The sequence below is a fragment of the Solanum lycopersicum genome, chromosome 2 (assembly GCF_036512215.1).
Source record: "Solanum lycopersicum chromosome 2, SLM_r2.1".
In the NCBI taxonomy this organism is placed as follows: Eukaryota; Viridiplantae; Streptophyta; class Magnoliopsida; order Solanales; family Solanaceae; genus Solanum; species Solanum lycopersicum.
Genome location: NC_090801.1, coordinates 50,047,716 through 50,069,382, shown reverse-complemented (window position 1 = coordinate 50,069,382; position 21,667 = coordinate 50,047,716). Strand labels below are relative to the sequence as shown.

Sequence of the window (21,667 nt, the reverse complement as noted above, 5' to 3'; positions counted from 1 at the left end):
TCAAATAGCTTTGACAACAATAATTAAGGATGTTCGTGATTCGATTTATATTGATCAATAATTAAAATCAAAATTAAGCTAATCTAGTGATTACTCGAATGATTTATGAAACTAATTGTTTACATGGTGTGGAAGAAATAAAATACCTAAATTAGTGATGATAAAACTCATGAAAGTAAGATGACCCTCCTCTGTATTTTAGGTAAATAAGAACATTGTTCAGATAAAATAAAGTAGAAGTCCAAGTTTCTTTACCTCTAAACTTCGATGTGAATTATTAGATTCATTTCAAATTATTAACATTCTTAAAATATCTTTTTACTTGTCTAACTGGATCTAAATACACCATCGATCTCACAACATGAGTGAAATACATATCTAATTCTCATCAAGTTTCTCTTGACTCTTTATTAAGAGTTCTATTTCTTCAACAGTTTAAGACCACTAGCTTTGTCATGTGACAGATAGAGGATTATCTAAAGTTTTAAATCGGCAACGAATATGTCCTTTAGACTTTGCTAGAAATGGCCGAACACTAAAAAATCGGTGGAAAACCAGCTTAAGCTGGTTGTACTTTGAAGTTCGTTCAATTCACACAGGCAGGGTGATTGAGTTAGTCAAATAGATATATAATTTTAAAATTATCAATAATTCGAAGACAAAAATAATTTACGTCAAATACTTCCCTATTTAAATATTAAAAAGTAGAAATACTTAAGAAGTTGCCTCAAAGGTAATTGTGTACGCAATTCTTTTTTTTTTATAAATTGGTGTATAATAGTTCAACTCTTCTATAATTTACACATCCAGCTAAGTATTTAGTTTGTCCGGTGCATATATTATTTTATCACATGTTGATTTCAAAATCTAATGGTCAGTATTCATTTAAATAAATTAAAAAAAATGCATATATTATTTTATCACATGTCGATTTCAAAATCTAATGGTCAGTATTCATTTAAATAAAAAAATAAAAAACTTAGAGAATTCATTATTCAAATGGAAGTCTTTCATTAATTTTTCTTTATTTACTTGATGTTTCAATAGATAAGAAACTATGACATGCAACATTCTTGCCTTGGAATCTCCATTCAGTATGTTGTATTTCGTTATTTAACGTCCTCTGCATAGGCATAGGAGGTGTAATTGATCATTTTCAGATAAAATTTCAAATTATTTGTAATAGGATTTATGATTAAAGATTATATGTTTTTATTTGTAATAGGATTAGGTGGTGTAATTGTTTTTATTAGGTCACAAATGATAAAAGGGAAATGAAGTTTCAATCAAACATTTGGGAAGGTTTGGGGTCTCACCTTCCTAACATCAATTGGGTAAGCCTTTGTGACCTAAAACTTCATTTCCCTTTTTATCATTTATATATTTTAACATCAAAATTTCAAATTTTAATTGAAAAATGGCAAGTTTTTCAAAAACTTGAGTTTAAAGGTCAAATGGTGATTGTTGACTGATTTTAATTCATTTTTTTGAATATAGTTTTCACCAATGAGTTCCCAATGCATTGGGTAACATTTCAAGTAAATATTTTTGTATTCAAACCTCAATTTTGGAATTGGGTTCATGAGTTGAATTGACCCATTTTTCAAAGTGAATGATTTGGGTGTTATTATTTCTGAAATCAGATTTTGGTTACTTGGTTGAATTAGATGTAACACCTTGAAAGTTGGAAAGTTTAAATTACTTGATTTAAAAATAACTCAGGAGAGTTTGAGTGAAAATTGCGGGGAATTAAAAGTGAGAATGATACAGATTTGCGGTGATGATGCGATCAATTCAAAATCAGTATATGAAAGCCATAATGCAACTCACGATGAACCCATATTCATTTCCATTATTATGATAATATCATACAAATAATAGCCTAATTAGTGGCTTTTTTAGAAGGGAAAATGACAATTTGATCATTTAAAAGGAAATGACATATAGGAGTAGTACCAGGCTTAACATTGAGCACTACAAAAGGTAATCCCTTTGGATTCCAAAAGGAAGTATCTTGGTGGCATACTGATAGCGCTTTAACTTTTGTTCCATCAACACCTATCATTGATACCATGAACGTCTTTGTTCTTCCTCCAACATGACAATAATGCACTGCGTATGGATAATTTATTTTGTGGCATACCATGTTATTCCCATCCGCAATTTCTTCAACTTTTTCCATGGTGTATCTCTGAAATATTTGACTACTTTCCCCTTCTACCTCCGTTGTAATTGCTTTGATATTGTTCGTTCCTAGCTCGGATAACATGAAATCTACCATCGACTCTAATGAAGTTGCACAAAATTTCTTCTCTTTATGGAGATCTGGCTCTTCACATAGATAGATTGTTTCCTTGATTATTTGAGCATCCTTTGAATTACTATCGATTGAGAAATGGTTTAGAATTTCAGTGAATTTTTTCGATGAGAAGGGAATGGTTGATTGGCGAGGCAAAAATGGTGCATCATTTTTATCATTGAAAGTAGGAAAATTGATGATATTTCCTTTCTTCAAGTCGTTTTCGAAGAAGTTGTTGAATCCATTCCATTGTTTTAGTCAACTTTAGCTATTCAATTGGTACAAGCAATTGTTATAAATAAATAGTAATTGGAGTTGAAAAGAAAAGATTTGGTAGTTGGCAAATTGGTAAGATTTGCAACCATTTTTGACTTTGCTATGTTTACATATGTCATTAGTGACATAGGTATGGTTTTATCCTTCTATAAATAGAGCATTCTTGCTCATTTGTAGAACACACCAAGTTAGAGAGAAAAACCATTTTGAGAGCAAAGTGAGGTATTCCATAGACTATATAAGAAAATAGTCTGTGAAGAAAAATAGAGTGTGAGCGATATTTTAGTAAGATGGAAACCAAAAGAGTGTTGTTCCTTTTGAGTGTATAGTAGTCACATTGAGTGTTGTATTCGTGACTACACAGTGTAAAATTCCTTACTATAGTAATATCAGTTGCTCCTCTTGGCCCGTGGTTTTTTTCCTTATTCAGAAGGGTTTCTACGTAAAATTCTTGGTGTCGTTATTTTCCCATTTTATTTCCATTACATTTACCATATATACTTTTGTGCTTGTTCGTGTTTTCCCAACAAACTGGTATCAGAGCCAAGGTTTTATCTGAATATGCTCTGTGGTTGCAGCACAGTCTGACCTTCTACATCAGAAAAGATTTACTTTGATTTGCGATAACTATATTTTTTGGGGAAAAACAATGGAAGCCAACACAAGTAGAATGGTTACTTTGAATGATGTTAATTATGTCATTTGGAAGGAGAAAATGCAAGATCTGCTTTATGTCAAGAATTTTTATAAACCAGTATTTACCACTGTAAAGCTTGATAATAAAACAGATAAAGAGTGGAATCTGTTGCACAGACAGGTTTGTGGATTCATTAGGCAATGGGTCGACGATAATGTGTTGAACCATATTTCTGGGGAAACACATGCTCGAACCCTATGGGAGCATCTTGAAAGTTTGTATGCTCGAAAGACTGGCAACAACAAATGTTCATAATAAAGCAGATGTTGAGTTTGAAGTATCATGATGGTTCTCCGATGATAGACCATCTGAATAATTTTCAGGGGATTATGAACCAATTATCTGTTATGGGCATCAAATTTGATGAAGAAATTCAAGGCTTGCTTCTATTTGGTTCCCTACCAGATTCTTGGGAAACATTTAGAACGTCATTGTCAAATTCTGCTCCGGATGGTGTGATCTCTATGGATTCCGCCAAGAGTAGTGTCTTGAACGAAGAGATGAGAAGAAAAACTCAAGGTTCCTCTTCGTCGGATGTCCTGATAACTGGCCCCAGGGGGAGAAATAAAACTCGTGGTTCTCAGCATAGAGAACAAAATAGGAGCAAATCCAAAGGCAGACTTAAGGATATTGAGTGTTATCATTGTGGCATGAAAGGGCACACAAAGAAGTTCTGCAGGAAGTTGAAGAGGGAGAACAAAAACAAAGAGGAAACTAAAGAAGATGGCAATGAAAATTGCCTAGCCACCGTCACCACCGAAGATCTTGTTACTGTTCTTGATGCAAACATGATAAATATTTCTTGTGATGAGTCAAGCTGGGTTGTGGACACTGGTGCCGCATCTCATGTGACATCAAGGAAGGATTTTTTCTCTTCCTACACTCCTGGTGATTTTGGAACCTTGAATATGGGTAATGAGACTGTTTCTAGGGTGGTTGGTATGGGTACAATTTGTTTGGAAACTAGTGTTGGAACTAAACTAGTTTTGAACAATGTGAAACATGCTCCTGATGTTCATCTGCACCTAATTTCTGTTGGTGTTTTAGATGATGAAGGATATATTAGTACCAACGGTGATGGAAGATGGAAGCTCATTAAGGGTTCCTTGGTTGTGGCTCGTGGTAACAAACGTCGTGGTCTATACTAGACTACGGCCTCTACTTGTGTTGATATGGTAAATGCTGTTGAGAGCGATGGCTCTTCAACATTATGGCACAAGAGGCTTAGCCACATTAGCGAGAAAGGACTTAATGTTCTAGCCAAGAAGAAATTATTGTCAAATTTCCAAAGTGCTAAAATAGAAAAATGTGAGCACTGCTTGGCTGGTAAACAAAATAGAGTTTCCTTTAAGTCCTACCCTCCTTCGAGGAAGACAGAGTTGCTTGAGTTAGCGCACTCAGATTTATGTGGTCCAATGAAGACAAAGACATTAGGTGGTGCACTTTACTTTGTCACTTTCATTTATGATTGCTCGAGAAAACTTTGGGTCTATGTCTTGAAGACTAAAGACCAAGTGTTAGGTGTCTTTAAGCAGTTTCATGCTTCAGTTGAAAGAGAAATTGGAAAGAAAGTGAAATGTATTCGTACTGATAATGGTGGTGAATATTGTGGACCATTTGACGGATACTGCAAGCATCAAGGTATTAGACACCAGAAGACTGCTCCCAAGACTCCTCAGCTTAATGGTTTGGCTGAGAGGATGAACAGGACCTTGATGGAAAGAGTTAGATGTTTGCTTTCTGAAGCAAAGTTGCCGAACTCATTTTGGGGTGAGGCTTTATTGACCGCTGCACATGTTATTAATCTATCTCCTGCTGTTGCTTTGCAAAGTGATGTACCAAATAGTGTTTGGTATGGAAATGATGTTTCCTATGACCATTTGAGAGTATTTGGTTGCAAAGCTTTTGTACATGTGCCGAAAGATGAGAGATCAAAGTTAGATGCTAAGACAAGGCAGTGCATCTTCATTGGATATGGCCTAGATGAATTTGGTTACAGGCTATATGATCCAATTGAAAAGAAACTTGTGAGAAGCCGTGATATTATTTTCATGGAGAATCAAACAATTGAAGATATTGACAAAGTAGAAAAGGTAGAATCTTCAAGTTTTGATGGTATAGTTCATCATGATGAAGTTCCTCACACAAGTGTACATGATGTTGTTGGGTTTGATAATCATGATGATGCCCAAAATCATGTATTGAATCAACATGTTGATGTTGATAATAACAATGATATTGTTATTGATAATCCTGTTGCTCATGAAGTTGTAGACGAATCAAATATTCCGCTTCGGAGGTCCACAAGACAGCGGTTTCCTTCCTCCCGTTATTCACCTAATGAGTATGTGTTACTCACTGATGGGGGAGAACCTGAATGTTATGAGGAGGCCATGGAAGATGAGCACAAGAATCAATGGATTGAAGCCATGCAAGACGAGATGAAGTCTTTGCATGAGAACCACACTTATGAGTTGGTAAAACTACCCAAGGGCATGAGAGCTTTGAAGAACAAGTGGGTGTTCAAAGTTAAAGTTGAAGAACACAACTTGAAGCCCAGGTACAAAGCTAGATTGGTTGTTAAGGGATTCGGTCAAAGGAAAGGTATTGACTTTGACGAAATATGTTCTCCTATTGTGAAAATGTCCTCGATTCGCACAGTTCTAGGCTTGGATGCTAGTCTTAATTTAGAGATTGAGCAGATGGATGTCAAGACGGCTTTCCTTCACGGTGACCTAGATTTATATGGAACAACCTGAGGGCTTCAAAGTAGATGGTAAAGAAAATTTTGTATGCAAACTCAAAAAGAGTCTCTATGGCCTAAAACAAGCTCCTAGACAGTGGTACAAAAAGTTTGAATATGTTATGGTGGAGCAAGGCTATAAGAAGACTTCTTCAGATCATTGCGTATTTGTACAAAAATTTTCTGACAATGATTTTATCATCCTTTTGTTGTATGTGGATGATATGTTGTTTGTGGGTAAAATACTTCCAAGATTGACGAGCTAAAGAAAGAGTTGTGTAAGTCTTTTTTTATGAAAGACATGGGTCATGCCAAGCAAATTTTGGGCATGAGAATTACTCGTCTTAGAGATAAAAGGAATATTTATTTGTTCCAGATAAAGTACATTGAACGCGTACTGGAGCGCTTCAATATGAAGAATGCTAAGCCTGTTAGTATACCTCTTGCTGTTCATATGAAGTTGAGCAAGAAGATGTGTCCTACAGCTAGGGAGGAAAAAGAGAACATGGCCAAAGTTCCATATTCCTCTGTCATCGGAAGTCTAATGTATGCAATGGTGTGCACTAGACCTGATGGTGTGCACTAGACCTGATATTGCTCACGCAGTTGGTGTTGTCAGTAGATTTCTCAAAAATCGGGGAAAAGAGCATTGAGAAGCTGTGAAATGGATACTCAGGTATCTTAGAGGAAGCTCAGATGAATGCTTGTGTTTTGGAGCATCAAATCCAATCTTGAAAGGCTATACAGATTCTGATATGGCAGGTGACCTTGATAACAGAAAATCCACAACTGATATTTGTTTACTTTTTCAGGGGGAGCTATATCATGGCAGTCAAAGTTGCAGAAGTGTGTTGCACTATCTACAACTGAAGCTAAGTATATTGCGGCTACTGAAGCCTGCAAGGAGATGATATGGCTAAAGCGATTTCTTCAAGAGCTTGGTTTGAATCAGATGGAGTATATTGTCTATTGTGACAGTCAGAGTGCAATAAACTTGAGAAAGAACTCCATGTACCATGCAAGAACAAAACACATTGACGTCAGATATCATTGGATTCGTGAGAAAGTGGAGAATGAATCATTTCACGTCAAAAAGATTCACACAAGTGAAAATCCTGCAGATATGCTGACCAAGATGATACCAAAAGACAAGTTCGAATTATGCAAAGAACTTGTGGGTATGAGCTCTCTCTAAAGAAGTTGAAGATACCTTCTTCCAGTAAATGGGACTGGAGGGGGAGATTTGTTGAATCCATCCCATTGTTTTAGTCAACTTTAGCTATTCAATTGGTACAAGCAATTGTTAAAAATGAATAGTAATTGGAGTTGAAAAGAAAAGATTTGGTAGTTGGCAAATTGGTAAGATTTGCAACCATTTTTGACTTTGCTATGTTTACATATGTCATTAGTGACATAGGTATGGTTTTATCCTTCTATAAATAGAGCATTCTTGCTCATTTGTAGAACACACCAAGTTAGAGAGAAAAACCATTTTGAGAGCAAAGTGAGGTATTCCATAGACTATATAAGAAAATAGTCTGTGAAGAAAAATAGAGTGTGAGCGATATTTTAGTAAGACAGAAACCAAAAGAGTGTTGTTCCTTTTGAGTGTGTAGTAGTCACATTGAGTGTTGTATTCGTGACTACACAGTGTAAAATTCCTTACTATAGTAATATCAGTTGCTCCTCTTGGCCCGTGGTTTTTTCCCTTATTCAGAAGGGTTTCCACGTAAAATTCTTGGTGTCGTTATTTTCCCATTTTATTTCCATTACATTTACCATATATACTTTTTTGTTTGTCCGTGTTTTCCCAACAGAAGTAAGGTTTGTAAAGAAAATTATTGTGATCGTCTTTCAGCTCACGAATCTCTTCTTCTGTACCGGCATGATGCCAAGGCCACACTCCATAATCGAAGTTACCACGGTATACTTTCTGATTACTGTTGGAATTATGATCTACAAAAATCAAATTGGCCAACACATCATCAAGTAGTTATAAGAGGTATTTTCCTATTTTCAAAATACTCTTCATGGAAAAAAAAAAGGCTCATCTCCTGTCAAATACACAAGTAACATTTTTTTTTCCATGAAAGATAGCCCATCCTTTAAAAAAGAGTGACATATTTTAATTTGACACAGAGTTTAAGAAAAAAAGAGGACTTTTGAATCTTATAATCCTAAATTAAAGTTATGTCACTACGTACAAAATTTTCATTTAATCTTGTGATCTTACAAATGTACGTGAAAAGTTGAAATTAAAATATTACCAAAAAAAGAAAGAGATCATTTTTTTGAAACAAACTGAAAAGGAAATGAGGTCGTTTTTTTTTTAAAACAGAGAAAGTATATTTTTTTTTAGAAGTCATTTAATGTTATATAAACAAAATTATACACTCATAACGTTAAAACAAAATGTGTGGAGTTGAAGAAAAACCTGTGTGGAGAAGAACATCTTTGATCACTTTAGGTATCTGAGTGTTGGGCAATTTTAGTTTTCAATAAACTTCTGGAGATATCGCTGCATGACTTACTACAAAAGTAAGCTACATAGAAACAAAAATAAACAATTAAATTTTAGTCATTATAATTCATAATGTAACTAAACAAAGGGAAAAAACTCAAATATGTTATGGCATTTTGAAAAACGACTCATTTATATCATCAGTTAAAGATTGATTCATTTATAACATTGCCGTTTGAGAAAAATCTTATTCGTATCATTATTTTTTAGTTCGATCTTGCAAAACCATTTTTACCTCAATAAGATCCCTAAACAACTTTTAAAATTTTTCAATTGGAGCTTTGGATCAAGTGTTCTTCTTCCTCATTAACATATGAAGAACATCATGAACTCTCAAATTTCCAACTTCTTCATTTCTTCGCGAAATCACCTCAAATTTCAAGAGTAGTTTTCGGTCGAATTCAAACGTAACTCAACAAGACTAACTTGGTATTTGTTCAAAACTTCTACATCCTTCAATGGTAGAAGTTTCTCCACAACCCTAAATCACTTGAAAGTTTGGACATATATTAAAAAAAACACTAGGGAGGGAACAAAGATCTAATGTCAAAACAACAGCCAAACCTCAAGTGTCAGTAGGGTTCTATTTTCATTTTATTACGTATTACTTTTAGCAATGTTTATAAATGTAAATTTATTTCATATTCTCAATCAGTATTCTCTAATTAATTTGTATTTATAACACTCCTTATGTATTCACTATTTTTTGTCAAATACAACTATACAAACTTGAACTATTCGGTAGACTGAACTTACATTTTCAACATTTTCTTTTTTTATTTACTCATTATGCTAATATATATTCAAAATGAGACTACACAAATTAACATAGGGCATACGTGTTCTATTATTAAAAATGGGAAGCTCCAAATGGCATAGTTGAATTATCATTTTATTTATATACTAATTTTCCTCCAAATGCATAGTTGAATTATCCTTCTATTTCTATACTAAAGAAAATTATTACAAATAATCTAATTTAATTTGTAAATGGTTATTATATTATCTTATTCCAAGTATTAAAGTGAGAAAATGTAAAAAGTTCGTAGTAGTAAATTTACAGTCCAAATATATATACAGAAGAGGGAGGGGGTAGGTGGATTTAAGGCTATCAGGTGGTCAGGGGAATTTAATTTTTACATGTTATAAGAGTGATAGAGCATTATCTATGAAGATAATTTCTTTAAAGTTACTATTCCATCTGATCCATTTTATGTTGCACTTTTCGTTTTCGACAGTCAAACAATTTAATTTTGACCGAATATTTGCATATGAAATTTTCAAATTTTTTAAAATGAAATTTATATATGGGAAAAGGGTCTGATATACCCCTCAACTTTGTCATTTAGAGCTGATATACCCCTTGTTATGAAAGTGGCTCATATATACCCCTACTTGTAAACAAATGGCTCACATATATCGTTTTCCTCTAACGGGAAATGAAAAAATAATAATTTTCAATCTAAATTTTTATTATTTTTTTCTAAAAAATATAATCCCATATGAGTAAATTTAATTCTCGTCAAACATATTTTTTTTGACTTTTTTTTGTTTCAATGACTAATTTATAATTATTATTTTGATAATCAAATTTATTTATGTTTCACTAATATTCTTATAAAACTTATTGTAGATGACCAAATTTTTTTTCGAATACGAAATTAAATTACAATAAACACAAAAAAATAGTTTAATTTTTTTTTCTTTAAACTAAGAAATGATAGAAAAAAATAAAATAAGAATAAGAAACTCAAATAATTATAATAAAAGAAGTCAAAAAATAATTTATGTATGGAAAAAATTAAAATATGCCTTGAACTTTTATAGAAGAATCATATATACCACTAAATAATTTTTTAAAAAAAATTGTAAGTAATAAATATAATTTTAAAACTAATTATTTAAAATTTCGTTAAATGAAGGATATATTTGAGCCATTTTGTAACGGCAGAGTTATATGTGAGCCGTTTGTATAACGATAAGGGTATATATGAGCCACTTTTATAACGAGGGGTGTTTCAGCTCCAAATGACAAAGTTGAGGGGTATATCAGACTCTTTTCCCTTTATATATTTGTAAACTACGTGAAGAGTACTATAAGTCACAATAATTTATAATTCAAAATGTTAAAAGGATCTATCAAAAACTTACATGTCAAAGATAAATTTATTTGAATTTTGAAATACAATAAATGAGATGGAGAATATTTAAGATAATAAATAAAAATAATTTAATTAAAACTAATAACTTCACAAATTCATATTTATGAATTTTATTTTTAATATTAAACTCAATTAAAAAAAATAATTTATATTATATTATGTGGGGATGATGTTTGTGGCGCAAGGCGGGACAAATTAAAAATGAGAAAAAATATTATTCTGAGCAGATTAGGGATGGATGTGTTCACAACTCCCTTCATTTTCATGTTAAGTTAATTTTTGAGAAATTTTTTATTTTTTAAATTAATTTAATTATTTAATATTTAAAATTATTTTTAAAGTGTTTTTCTAATTTTACTATTTAATGATTAATATCTTAAATTCTCCTATATCCATCCGTTATCTTTATTTTTGAATTAATATTTGACCTCTTATTCTTTATTTGCTTTAATATTTTTAATTCATAATTCCTATCTAATTACATATTAATTAATTTCTGTTTTTCATAACTTCTATGCTTTTAATATTTATAACACCTAAATTTTAATTTGAAAAAATTTGAGATATTTATATATGGTATTCTCTTACTTTTTTGGTTGCCTATAAAATTTATATTTTTGATTTCATAAGACTCTATCCAAGGTTATTCTTTTCCTCTTATACTAAAATGTCTTTATATTATTATTGCAGTATTAGATTCACATGTTTTTTAACTCGATAAACAATGCTCTTGAATGTTCATGGGTTTGCGAGATGGGAGTATCCATAAAAGCTCAAGAAATTATTCATTCATTTTTGGTAAAAAAAAAAAAATTCAAAGTACTTTTAACTTAATTTTCAAATAATATATGTTACTATCCCAGTCTCAATTCTCGTGGCATAAATAATTTTTTCTTATGATAATAAGAAAAGTAAAACAAATAAATTATAATAAAGAAAACATCAAACATAAATAGAGAAAATTACTAAATATAAAACAGAGAAAATTAGTTTATATGAAATAGAGGAAATTTGTGGAGAAGGGCAGATCGGTCAATCAACCGGCTGATCCTAAGCTAGCTCCTCAAATTCGCTCTTATATATGGTATTCCTCTCGGTTTCAATTTATGTGTCATATACGAGATTTCAAAATTAACAAAAAAAATTATTATACAAATAAATTAAAATAGAAAACACTAAATATAAATAGAGAAAATTACTCTCTCCATCCGAAATTGTTTGTCATGTTATGCTTATTGAAAGTCAATTTGACTAATTTTCAAAGGTAAATATTAGTTCGATAGTATAAACAAAAAAAATTAAATATTCTAAAATTATATGAAAAGTACTATAAATTAAAAAAAGATTCATATTAATATGATGAAAAAATACATCTTAAAATAATAGTCAAACTTTTTATATTTTGATTCTAAAAATAGAAACCATAACAAACAATATCGGACAACATACAGAGTACTTCATACAAAATAGAGGAAATTTGAGCAAAAGGGCAGATCGGTCAATCGACCGACTGACCTTTTAAGCTTCTCAAATCCTCTCTTCTAATATATAGTAATTCTAAATATTTTGAGATGTTAATTACTGTATTTTAGATTATTTTAAGGTAATTTTAAATAATATATGTTACTCAGTTTATTGTGACAGATAAAATTTTGAATGCAATAAAATAAGTAAAACAAATAAATTAAAACAGAAAAAACACTGAAAATAAATAAAGGAAATTATTAAATATAAAATAGAGGAAATTAATAATAAATATAAATAGAGGAGATTTAAGAAGTATAGCAAATGGGTCAATTGACCGATTAGCCTCAAATGAAATTACTAAATTTAAAAATATAGGAAATTTGACCTACTGACCATAAACTCCTCAAATAAAATTACTAAATATAATATAGAGAAAATGATTAAATATAAAATAAAAGAAATTTGAGGACAAGGAAAGTTGATCCTAAGCTCCTCTAATTTGATCTTCTATGATTTAGTAAAAATATATAAATGAGAAATTTACTTACCCAAAATAACGAGAACAAGCAGAGAAACTGAGTCTTCATTGAGAAATTTTAGAATTGCTAAAAGGTTTTGGATAGAAAGAAAACAGTAAATATTCTTTATTTATAGGCACCACAACAACTTACTGTAAACAAAAAGTAGATTTTAATGATCTTCACGTGAATGTTGAGATCAAAAAAGCTTTTGGTAAAACTGTTCTATTTTCTATAAGAATTAGATTTTAGTGATCACTAAAAGTTGAGATTCTTCATGTGAATTTCAGTGATCTTCGGGTGATTGTTGCATTGCGGATTAGATTGAAATTAGAGATGTTAAATACGTTTAATTGAGTTTTGATTCGTTCAAGTTCATTTGAGACTTAAAACGAATTGAATCTTGATCTGTTCAATTTGATCCTCTTAATCTCAATAATTTTAATATATTGTTTTTTTAGTTTTATAACCACAATTGGACTTTCAACTCAAGAAGTTCTTTTAAGAAAGTTACAAACGGACAAATATAATCATAAAAGATATAGAATAAATAGTAATTCATACCTTCAGTATAGGAAAATGCATTAGATCAATGCAAACAAAGAGTCTTAAAACAGATTGAAGCTGGAAACTAAATTGGGCTCTTAAAATGGATTAGAACTTTGATGAGTTGAGATTGAATCAACTTCAAATTATCTTGAATCTAAATCTTAAAATTCAAAACGAATTGAACAGATTAAACCTATAATTGAGCTCAAACTTTAAAACCTCTAAAAACCAGTCATGATATACATGCTTTTGGCAAGAGTTCTTTTTGTTTCCTAGAAGAATTAGATTTTACTGAACCTTAAAATGTGGATGTTCTTCACGTGAATGTTGCATTTGGCATCAAAACATTCATGATATACATGCTTGGTCGCGCTTTTGGTAAGACTACTTTTTGTTTTTATTCTAAATATGGATTAGATTTTAGTGATCATGAAAAGGCCTTTTTTAACACCCAAGTTAATATGAAGATTATTCTTTTTATATATGTGGACTCGTACTGGATCACTTCTGTCACCACTTTGTATTAAGGTTGGTTAAAAAATACAGAAACAAAAATAATATGAAAGATAGAAAATTTTTAATTAGAGTACATAAAAATCGTTGTTTTTTCTTAAAAAAAATGTAATCTCTTCATTGTATCTAAGGTTGCAGATTCATTTCTCCCAAGATAAAATGGATTAACCTGCTAAAGAAATAGCGGTACCTCAAACTTTAATAACTTTCGTGAACAAAAGAGTAACAAGAGCACAAACAGAGTCACTCGATCGATAATTTTGTTTATTAGAGAAAATGTATGCATAGAGAAAAAATTTCAGTACTTTGAAAAACGAAAATAACCTCTTATTTATAGTCACTTATCCAGCAAAGAAACACATCTGTTCGACATTGGCGTGAACGTTTCTATTCAAACATGTCGTTTCAGAACATTGTGTCTTTTGGGAAAATAACGATTTTCTAGAAGGAATATGTCCCTTGGTCGATCCTAACACTCCCAAAAAGCTCTCTTCAACCTTACTAAGTATTGGTAAAAAAAAATTATTTTAATCTTATAACATAAATACTTGAATTTCTACAAGATTATAATATCAAATCATCCTCTTATCCCAAGTGAAATAAAGAATTAAATTCTAGGGTTCTAACACTTGATTTTTGAGCAAGTTCATCAAGAATTCTTCCTTTCAAATCAAGATAAGTTTTATTATCATAATTTCTTAGTAATTCTAATATATAAAATGTATCCTAAGCAAGAATCATTCACCAAAACATAGGATATTCATAAACGAATTCAAAAATTTCAAGAAAGGATTCTTTTATCACTCTTCATCAAGTTAGAGTTCTTCAAGATTAATGGAGTAGTGTTTTGAGGTATGTACTGCTTCAATGAGAAAATCCCTTCACTCATATCTAAACTATTTAAATTCAAGGGTTTTGTGAAACTATGTGAAGAAAAGTTAGAATTTTCACAATATGAATCTTAACATTTAGCCAGTATCAAAATTTGCATAATATGAATCTTTAACTTTTAGCCAGTGTCACACTCTGAGCCATCCTGTATGTGGTCGCACTTGAAAATCATTGTTGGTCCCCAAGCGAATCCTCAAGCGAAAGACTAACTCAAGCATACACAAGCATCAAAACTAAAAAAATATTTTAAAACAACTTATTAAATCTTAAACATATTTAGAAATACTGAGTATTAAACATAAAGTTTTAAATAAATATATTGTATGACTGATCAGGACTGTTTATTTATGAAGTTTCTACCGTTTAAGATAGTTGTCCAGACAAGACCCACAAAACCTCAAAATGCTACTACTAACAAATCATAAAACTAAAGTCCTACGAAAGCAAGGATATTTCATCAAAACCTGACGAACATATGAATAGAGGTGTGCAAAAATTGAACCGACCAATAAACCGTATTGAAAAAATGTTATTGGATTGTAATGGGTATATAAAAAAAAGTTATCGGTATTTGTTTGATATTGATTTTTAATTTTGGGTTATTGGATAAATCGATAACCCAATAAGACGTTAATAATTTACTACTTTACCCTTCCTAAATATTAGTTATTAATAATTTAATATTTAACTAGACATTATAACTATATAAAATTATTAGTAAACTCTACCACTTCACACTAGGTTCGCAATTGTAGCTATTTGATTTTAATTTTAGTTTTAGTCTTGTTGGACTATATGATTTTAATTTTCGTATGTAAGTGTAGGTTGTAGCTTTTGCAAGTTTATAAAGGTGTGTAATTCGATTAACATAAGAAACTTCATACGATATTTTGGCGGTGACATGCAATTGATGCAATTTCTCATTCTCTTTCTTGTATAACTATATCAAAGCATTTAGAGAATTGAGAAATCATATAATATTTTACGAATATTTTCTTATTAGATAAATCCAAAATTGAATCGATGACGATCGAAAATCGATAAACCGATAAAAAATATCTTTTTGATTTGTTGTTGGGTTAGCATATTAAAAAACTAAAAATTATAAATCAAATCAATAATACATAAAATTGAACCGGACTGACCGATGCACACCCTTACACATGATGTGATCTTAATGGAACAAATGTTGAAGATCCTAAGTACTTGAATCTGCATCATAAGAAAATGCAGATTGAAAAACATCAATACATTGAATATACGAATATGTAAGCAGACTAAATAAAATAAGGATCAATAACAGAAATTCCACATTAGTTCTCTTATTACCATTATCCCCTATTAGTTTTACAAATTTTCAAAATATCTCATTTTTACGCATCAAATTAATGAATCAGCTTAATAAAATATATACTCTTTCATCCTTAATCACATGTCTTGTGTTCGTTGCTTTTCAATGTGAATTCAAACTTAGTCAAGTCGATAGCGAGAAAAATAATATCATTGCCCTCTCTCTTTGCTTCTATTATCATCCATTTTTATATACATAAATTGAAAACACTACGAAATAAGAAATTAAATAGTAAGAGAACTGATCAGTGTTGTATTGAGACCCCTCTACTCCTTTTTTCTAATACAACACACCTCTATTCGGATAATTGATTAAAAAAAGATACTTCTTGTCCTATCACTCATTAACTTCGTTTCGAATATATATATCTAATGACTCTTGGATGGGTGTTTAAGACTTTTTTAGTGTTATTGAACCAGGGTTTGAATCTCATTATTAACATATATTTTTATATATTTTCAGTCCCCTATATTTAGAGCACTCCCAATGTTAAAATCCTAGATCCGCCACTGTTTTAAATTTAAATCCTTAAAAGCAAATTAAATGGTCGACAATAAATTATGACTACTGTTACTAAGAATCGCAACCTACTACACCAGACATAAGAAATATTGGATAAAACTATATAGAGTTGTTTGGCAGCTGGTTAGAGTTATATATATGTAATAGTAAAGTAGAGATTAGTTATAAGTGAATATATCTATTAATTTTATACATATATTTATTATGTGAAATTCTGAATTGTCAACCAAACACCATATTAATTTTATACAAAATTATTTTATTTTTACATACCAATCAAATATCATATAAATAATATCAAATTTTATGCATAAATAATTTGTTTCTTATTAACTACTATACTAACTTCATATGCTTAAGTTTCATAATGTGCACTTCTTGTCAATGTGGAGCCAAAACGCATAATTATGATATTGATAAAGCATCACTTTCAAACTTTTTAAAGAATCTGGTTAAACTAAATTTGTTTTAGGATCGTATTTACTTAACGAGAATTAGATAAAATAAAAATAACGACACAATATTTTTAAGTGAAAAATATTTAACTCACAAAGATGAAAAATTACAATATTTTTATGAGTTCGGAGTCTAAAAGGTATAAAGTGTTAACAAAAATTTCGAAACGGTATATAAATTTTTATTTTAACCAAAACTGCAAAATCGCTGAAATAGCAGCGATATAGTTCGCCTAAAAAAGCAAAATCGCTGTTATAGCAACGATTTGCAAAATTTGACTTATTTTTTAAAAAAGAAATCGCCAGCGATTTTCAAAATAATATTTTTTTGATATTTTTTTTAATAAAACACTGCATTTAGTGTTTTACCTTTAACTTTTTTTAATTATTTATTTGAATTTTTTAAAAAAAAAATTAAAAGCTTTGCATCAAAAAGTTGAAGCCTCAAGTTGATACAACATTAAAAAAAAATGGATACAAATCGATGGCCCTTGTAATTTTTTTTTAAAAAAATAAATAAATAAATAATAAAAAATATTAAAGGTAAAATGTTGCCTAGGCAGCGTTTTATTAAAAAATATTTTTTAAAAAATTATTTTGAAAATTGCTGCCTTGGCAGTGATTTTTTTTAAAAAAAAATCAAATTTTGCAAAGCACTATTATAGCAGCGATTTTGCATTTTCCGACGAACTAAATCGTTGCCATTTCAGTGATTTTGCCATTTTGATTAAAATAATTTTCATATATCATTTTAAAATTTTTGTTAACATTTTATACCCTTTAGACTCCGGACTCATATTTTTATTTATATAGATCTATCATGGTGTCATAGCCATCTAACAATATCATGATTGTGTTTTATGAATCCAATTTCCTCTAATAGAAATGAGTATACCTCTTAAACTTTGAACTAGTTTTATTGTCGTAAGAATCATTCTCATTATCGGCATGGGTTGTTTGGTAGAGTGTAAAAAATACTAATGAATATAATGCATTAGTAATATAGAAAATTATTTTATTGTCATTAACTTTTATCGACGGTTTGTTGGTTTGTTATATTAAATGAATAAGTTGTATTAGAATAATACCTTGCATTGTTAATGTTATGATTTACTATATTTAAATGAAAAGGTTGTATTAGAATACTATTGAATAAGTATATAACTAATACATATATAGTAGTTCTGTTTAATTGCTTCAATTTGAAAGCATTGAATTGACATGAAAATATTGTTATTGTTTTTTAGCAGGTGCTAATAATTATATTAAAATTTAATTAATTTAAATTTATGTTAGTTGTGTAAGGCCTCATAGGTAGCAATCGCTTTTATTAAAAAAATTCATATTTAAAATTCAAAATTAAAATCTCTATTTTTTTTATAAAAAAAAAAAGCAACTCCCTCACGTGTATTACTACTTTGATTATAACATCGGTAATTATCCACCCAAACTCTTAATCACGATGAGAAATTTTATTTCAGCAAAAGTCTCAAACAACTTAACTTCTATGAAGCTCTCTTATTACTTTAAATTAAATAGATTTATTAATAAAGATTGATAAAGTGTTTACTGACATTAATTTAATGTCATTAAATTTAGTGTTGCTTGCTTTAGGGAAATTTTCAAAAAGTGTTAAAATATTTTTAATAATAATTAAATTATCATTATTAATTAATTATCGCTAAATATTATTTTTTGACACGGTCACTCCATTTATTTATGACCCCAGTGAATCTTATCTATTCTTTCAGTCATTTGATATCTGGAATGAGTGCTTGCCGTAAAAAGATTGTTCATTAAAAAATAGAAGATTATATTAATGAATATTTATTACTAATGTATATTGTTTATTTTTCATTAATAAATTTGTAATTAATTGTAATTTAATGAATTATAGTAGTTAGTAGTTGTGTTCTTAATAGTTTTTATTAAAGTATCATATTATGATTTTAGGATAATGTATTGTTTTTAATATTTATTACTAATGTAAATTGTTTATTTTTTCATTAATAGATTTTTAATTAAATGTAATTTTATTAATTATAGCAGTTAGTAGTTGTGTCATTAATAGTTTTTATTAAAATATTATATTATGATTTTAGGATAATGTATTATTTTAATATTTATTACTAATGTATTATTGTTTATTTTTTCATTAATAGATAACTAATTGTATATAATGAATTATAGTAGTTAGTAGTTGTGTTATTAATAGTTTTCATTAAAATATCATATTACTTCCTCCAATTCATTTTATGCGGCACTTTTCGCATCTTAAGATTTAAACAAGTCTTTTTTTATATAAGTTTTTCATAGATTCTTTTAACATTTTGAATCATTAATTACTATGAGTTATAGTACTTTTTATATAATTAATAAATATAAAAATTTCATTTAAAAAAAATGAAGCTTGCATTCGCAAATATCCGATCAAAGTTAAATTGTTTACTTTCAAAAAACGAAAAGAACTACATAAATTGAGATAGAAAAGTATGATTTTAGGATAATATATTATTTGAATCAATATAAGGATAACAATGTTGTGTTAAACTCATGAGTATTTCATAGGATATAACTTATATTTCAAAAAAGAAAAAGTGAAATATATTTTCAAATATTATAGTCAAATATATTTCAAAATATCAATTTAAATTTTACCTAAATCTGATTTTTCAAAAATATTTAAAAATCTATGCTCAAACACTATAGTTGTTCCCATTGTTTTCTCGCTGTGCTAATTAATCCTTGGTTTACAGGTTTCGTGATTTGGTTTGGATCGATTATTAATTAAAATTATAACCAAATCAATTTAGTTGGTTTTTAAAATTTTTAAAATAAAATCAAATCAAACGAAAAAAATAATCATCGGTTTGGTTATTGTCGATCTGGTTTAGTTTTTCTAGTTTATTCGGTTTGAAAGTAATAACTTTTTTAGGACGTACGTATTTCGATAGACACAAACACCAAGTACATGAACAATTTATAGAAAAGCTAATATTGGTTCAGCCAAACAATTAAGCAATATTACAGTTATCATTTCACGAACAAAGTGATTCATTTAAGAAAAAGTGTGAGTATTTTATTGAAGTGCAGTAGATAAAGACTGAAATGGATTTTGATGGATTAGAATTTGAGATTGTTATACATAGGCTAATTAAGTGTTGGGCTTGATAAAATGGTAAAGTTAAAGACTTAAGTTAATTAAAATGTAACAAAATATTTTTAATTTATTTATGTTTAATATATAATAATTATAAAATCTATATATCTAATTTATCGATTCGATTTGATTATTTTTGCAGTTGTTTTTTAGTAAAATAAAAACCAAACTAAATAATATCAATTTTCAAAACTTAAAAACTAAACATAATCAAACTAAATCAAATATCGATTTTTATTAATCAATTTGGTTTGAATTAAGCTTTAATTTGATTGTTGCCATAACCATGAACAACCCTAATTTCCATAATGACTTCAATGATTACTTAATCATTATTGAATAATTAATCACATAATTATTTCTCAATGATTACTAATTAATGATTCGAGGCAATGCAATAATATGAGTTCATTCAACTAATTTTAACACTTATTTTTCCATTCCTTTTTAGTTTTCATAAATTTTTTTAGAGTAAAATGATACTATAAACTTTGATCAATATTTTAAAATATATTCTTTTATCATATTAATATGAAAAAATTGCAACTTATAATATTTTTCATATAATTTCAAAATATCTAATTTTTTATTTCAAAAAAGGGTTATATTTATTTTTATACTCTTGGAAAAAAGGTTATATTTACTTTTCGTCATACTGTTTGATATATTTGTCTTGCTATCTAACTTTGGATACATATGAAAATAACTTTTAACGGTAATAAATAGACACATTAATAAAGGGTGTTAAAGTCTTTACAACATTAGTTAAGTGTGATTAGATCCAATGTCACTAAAGTCTTTAGAAAATATACAAAGACTATTAATTGACACTAAAAATAAATATTTAGCGATAATTACTACTCCCTCCGTCCGTAAATGTTTGTCATGTTGCGTTTATCGAAAGTCAATTTGACTAATTTTCAAATGTAAATTAGATCACATTAATTCGATGTTTTAAACTAAAAAATTAGATATTCTAAAACTATATGAAAAGTACTATAAATTACAAGTTTTTGCATATTAATATGATGAAAAAATACATCTTAAAATGTTAGTCAAAGTTTTTATAGTTTGAATCTAAAAATAGAAATTATAATAAACAATATCGAACAGAGAGAGTAATTAATTACTACTAAAAATTATTTTTGATATAGTCATATCACCACTTAGATTATCTTACGTGATGTTTACTTGGCTCTACATGGATATATTATTATTATTATTATTATTATTATTATTATTACAAATTTACTTAGTATTTAATATTTTACTTGATAAAATCTGATCCACAAAATACTCCTAACAATCTTGAACTTTTCCCAAAACTCATCCTAAAACATCATTATGACGTCATAGGAAAAATGTGCCCAAGGGCAAACATGATACCGAAAGAGAAATATATGTTCAAAGTTAGTTGATAAATGTAAATATATATATAAAAAAAAAAGATGATGAAATATAAATATAACCTTTTTTAATCGTGTAAGAATAAATATGACTTTTTTTGTTTTTTCTTTTTAAAATATTAATTTAATATAATTTA

At 28.9% G+C, this 21,667-nt stretch overlaps 1 protein-coding gene and 1 long non-coding RNA gene across 2 annotated transcripts; both read right to left on the bottom strand.

Annotated features, from left to right (window-relative positions):
- Window positions 1-1,826: 1,826 nt before the first annotated feature.
- Window positions 1,827-2,551, bottom strand: LOC138342151 (BURP domain protein RD22-like; the record flags this gene model as incomplete). The annotated part of the gene is made up of 1 exon (XM_069294346.1): window positions 1,827-2,551. A coding segment is annotated over one exon (669 nt), but the record flags the coding sequence as incomplete, so codon positions are not given.
- A 4,929-nt stretch (window positions 2,552-7,480) lies between these two features.
- LOC138341723 (uncharacterized) lies at window positions 7,481-13,554 on the bottom strand. Its single transcript, XR_011214600.1, has 3 exons — window positions 13,248-13,554; window positions 8,450-8,558; window positions 7,481-7,971 (listed from the first exon to the last, which is right to left on the bottom strand). It is a non-coding gene; the product is annotated as an uncharacterized lncRNA (long non-coding RNA).
- Window positions 13,555-21,667: the final 8,113 nt, after the last annotated feature.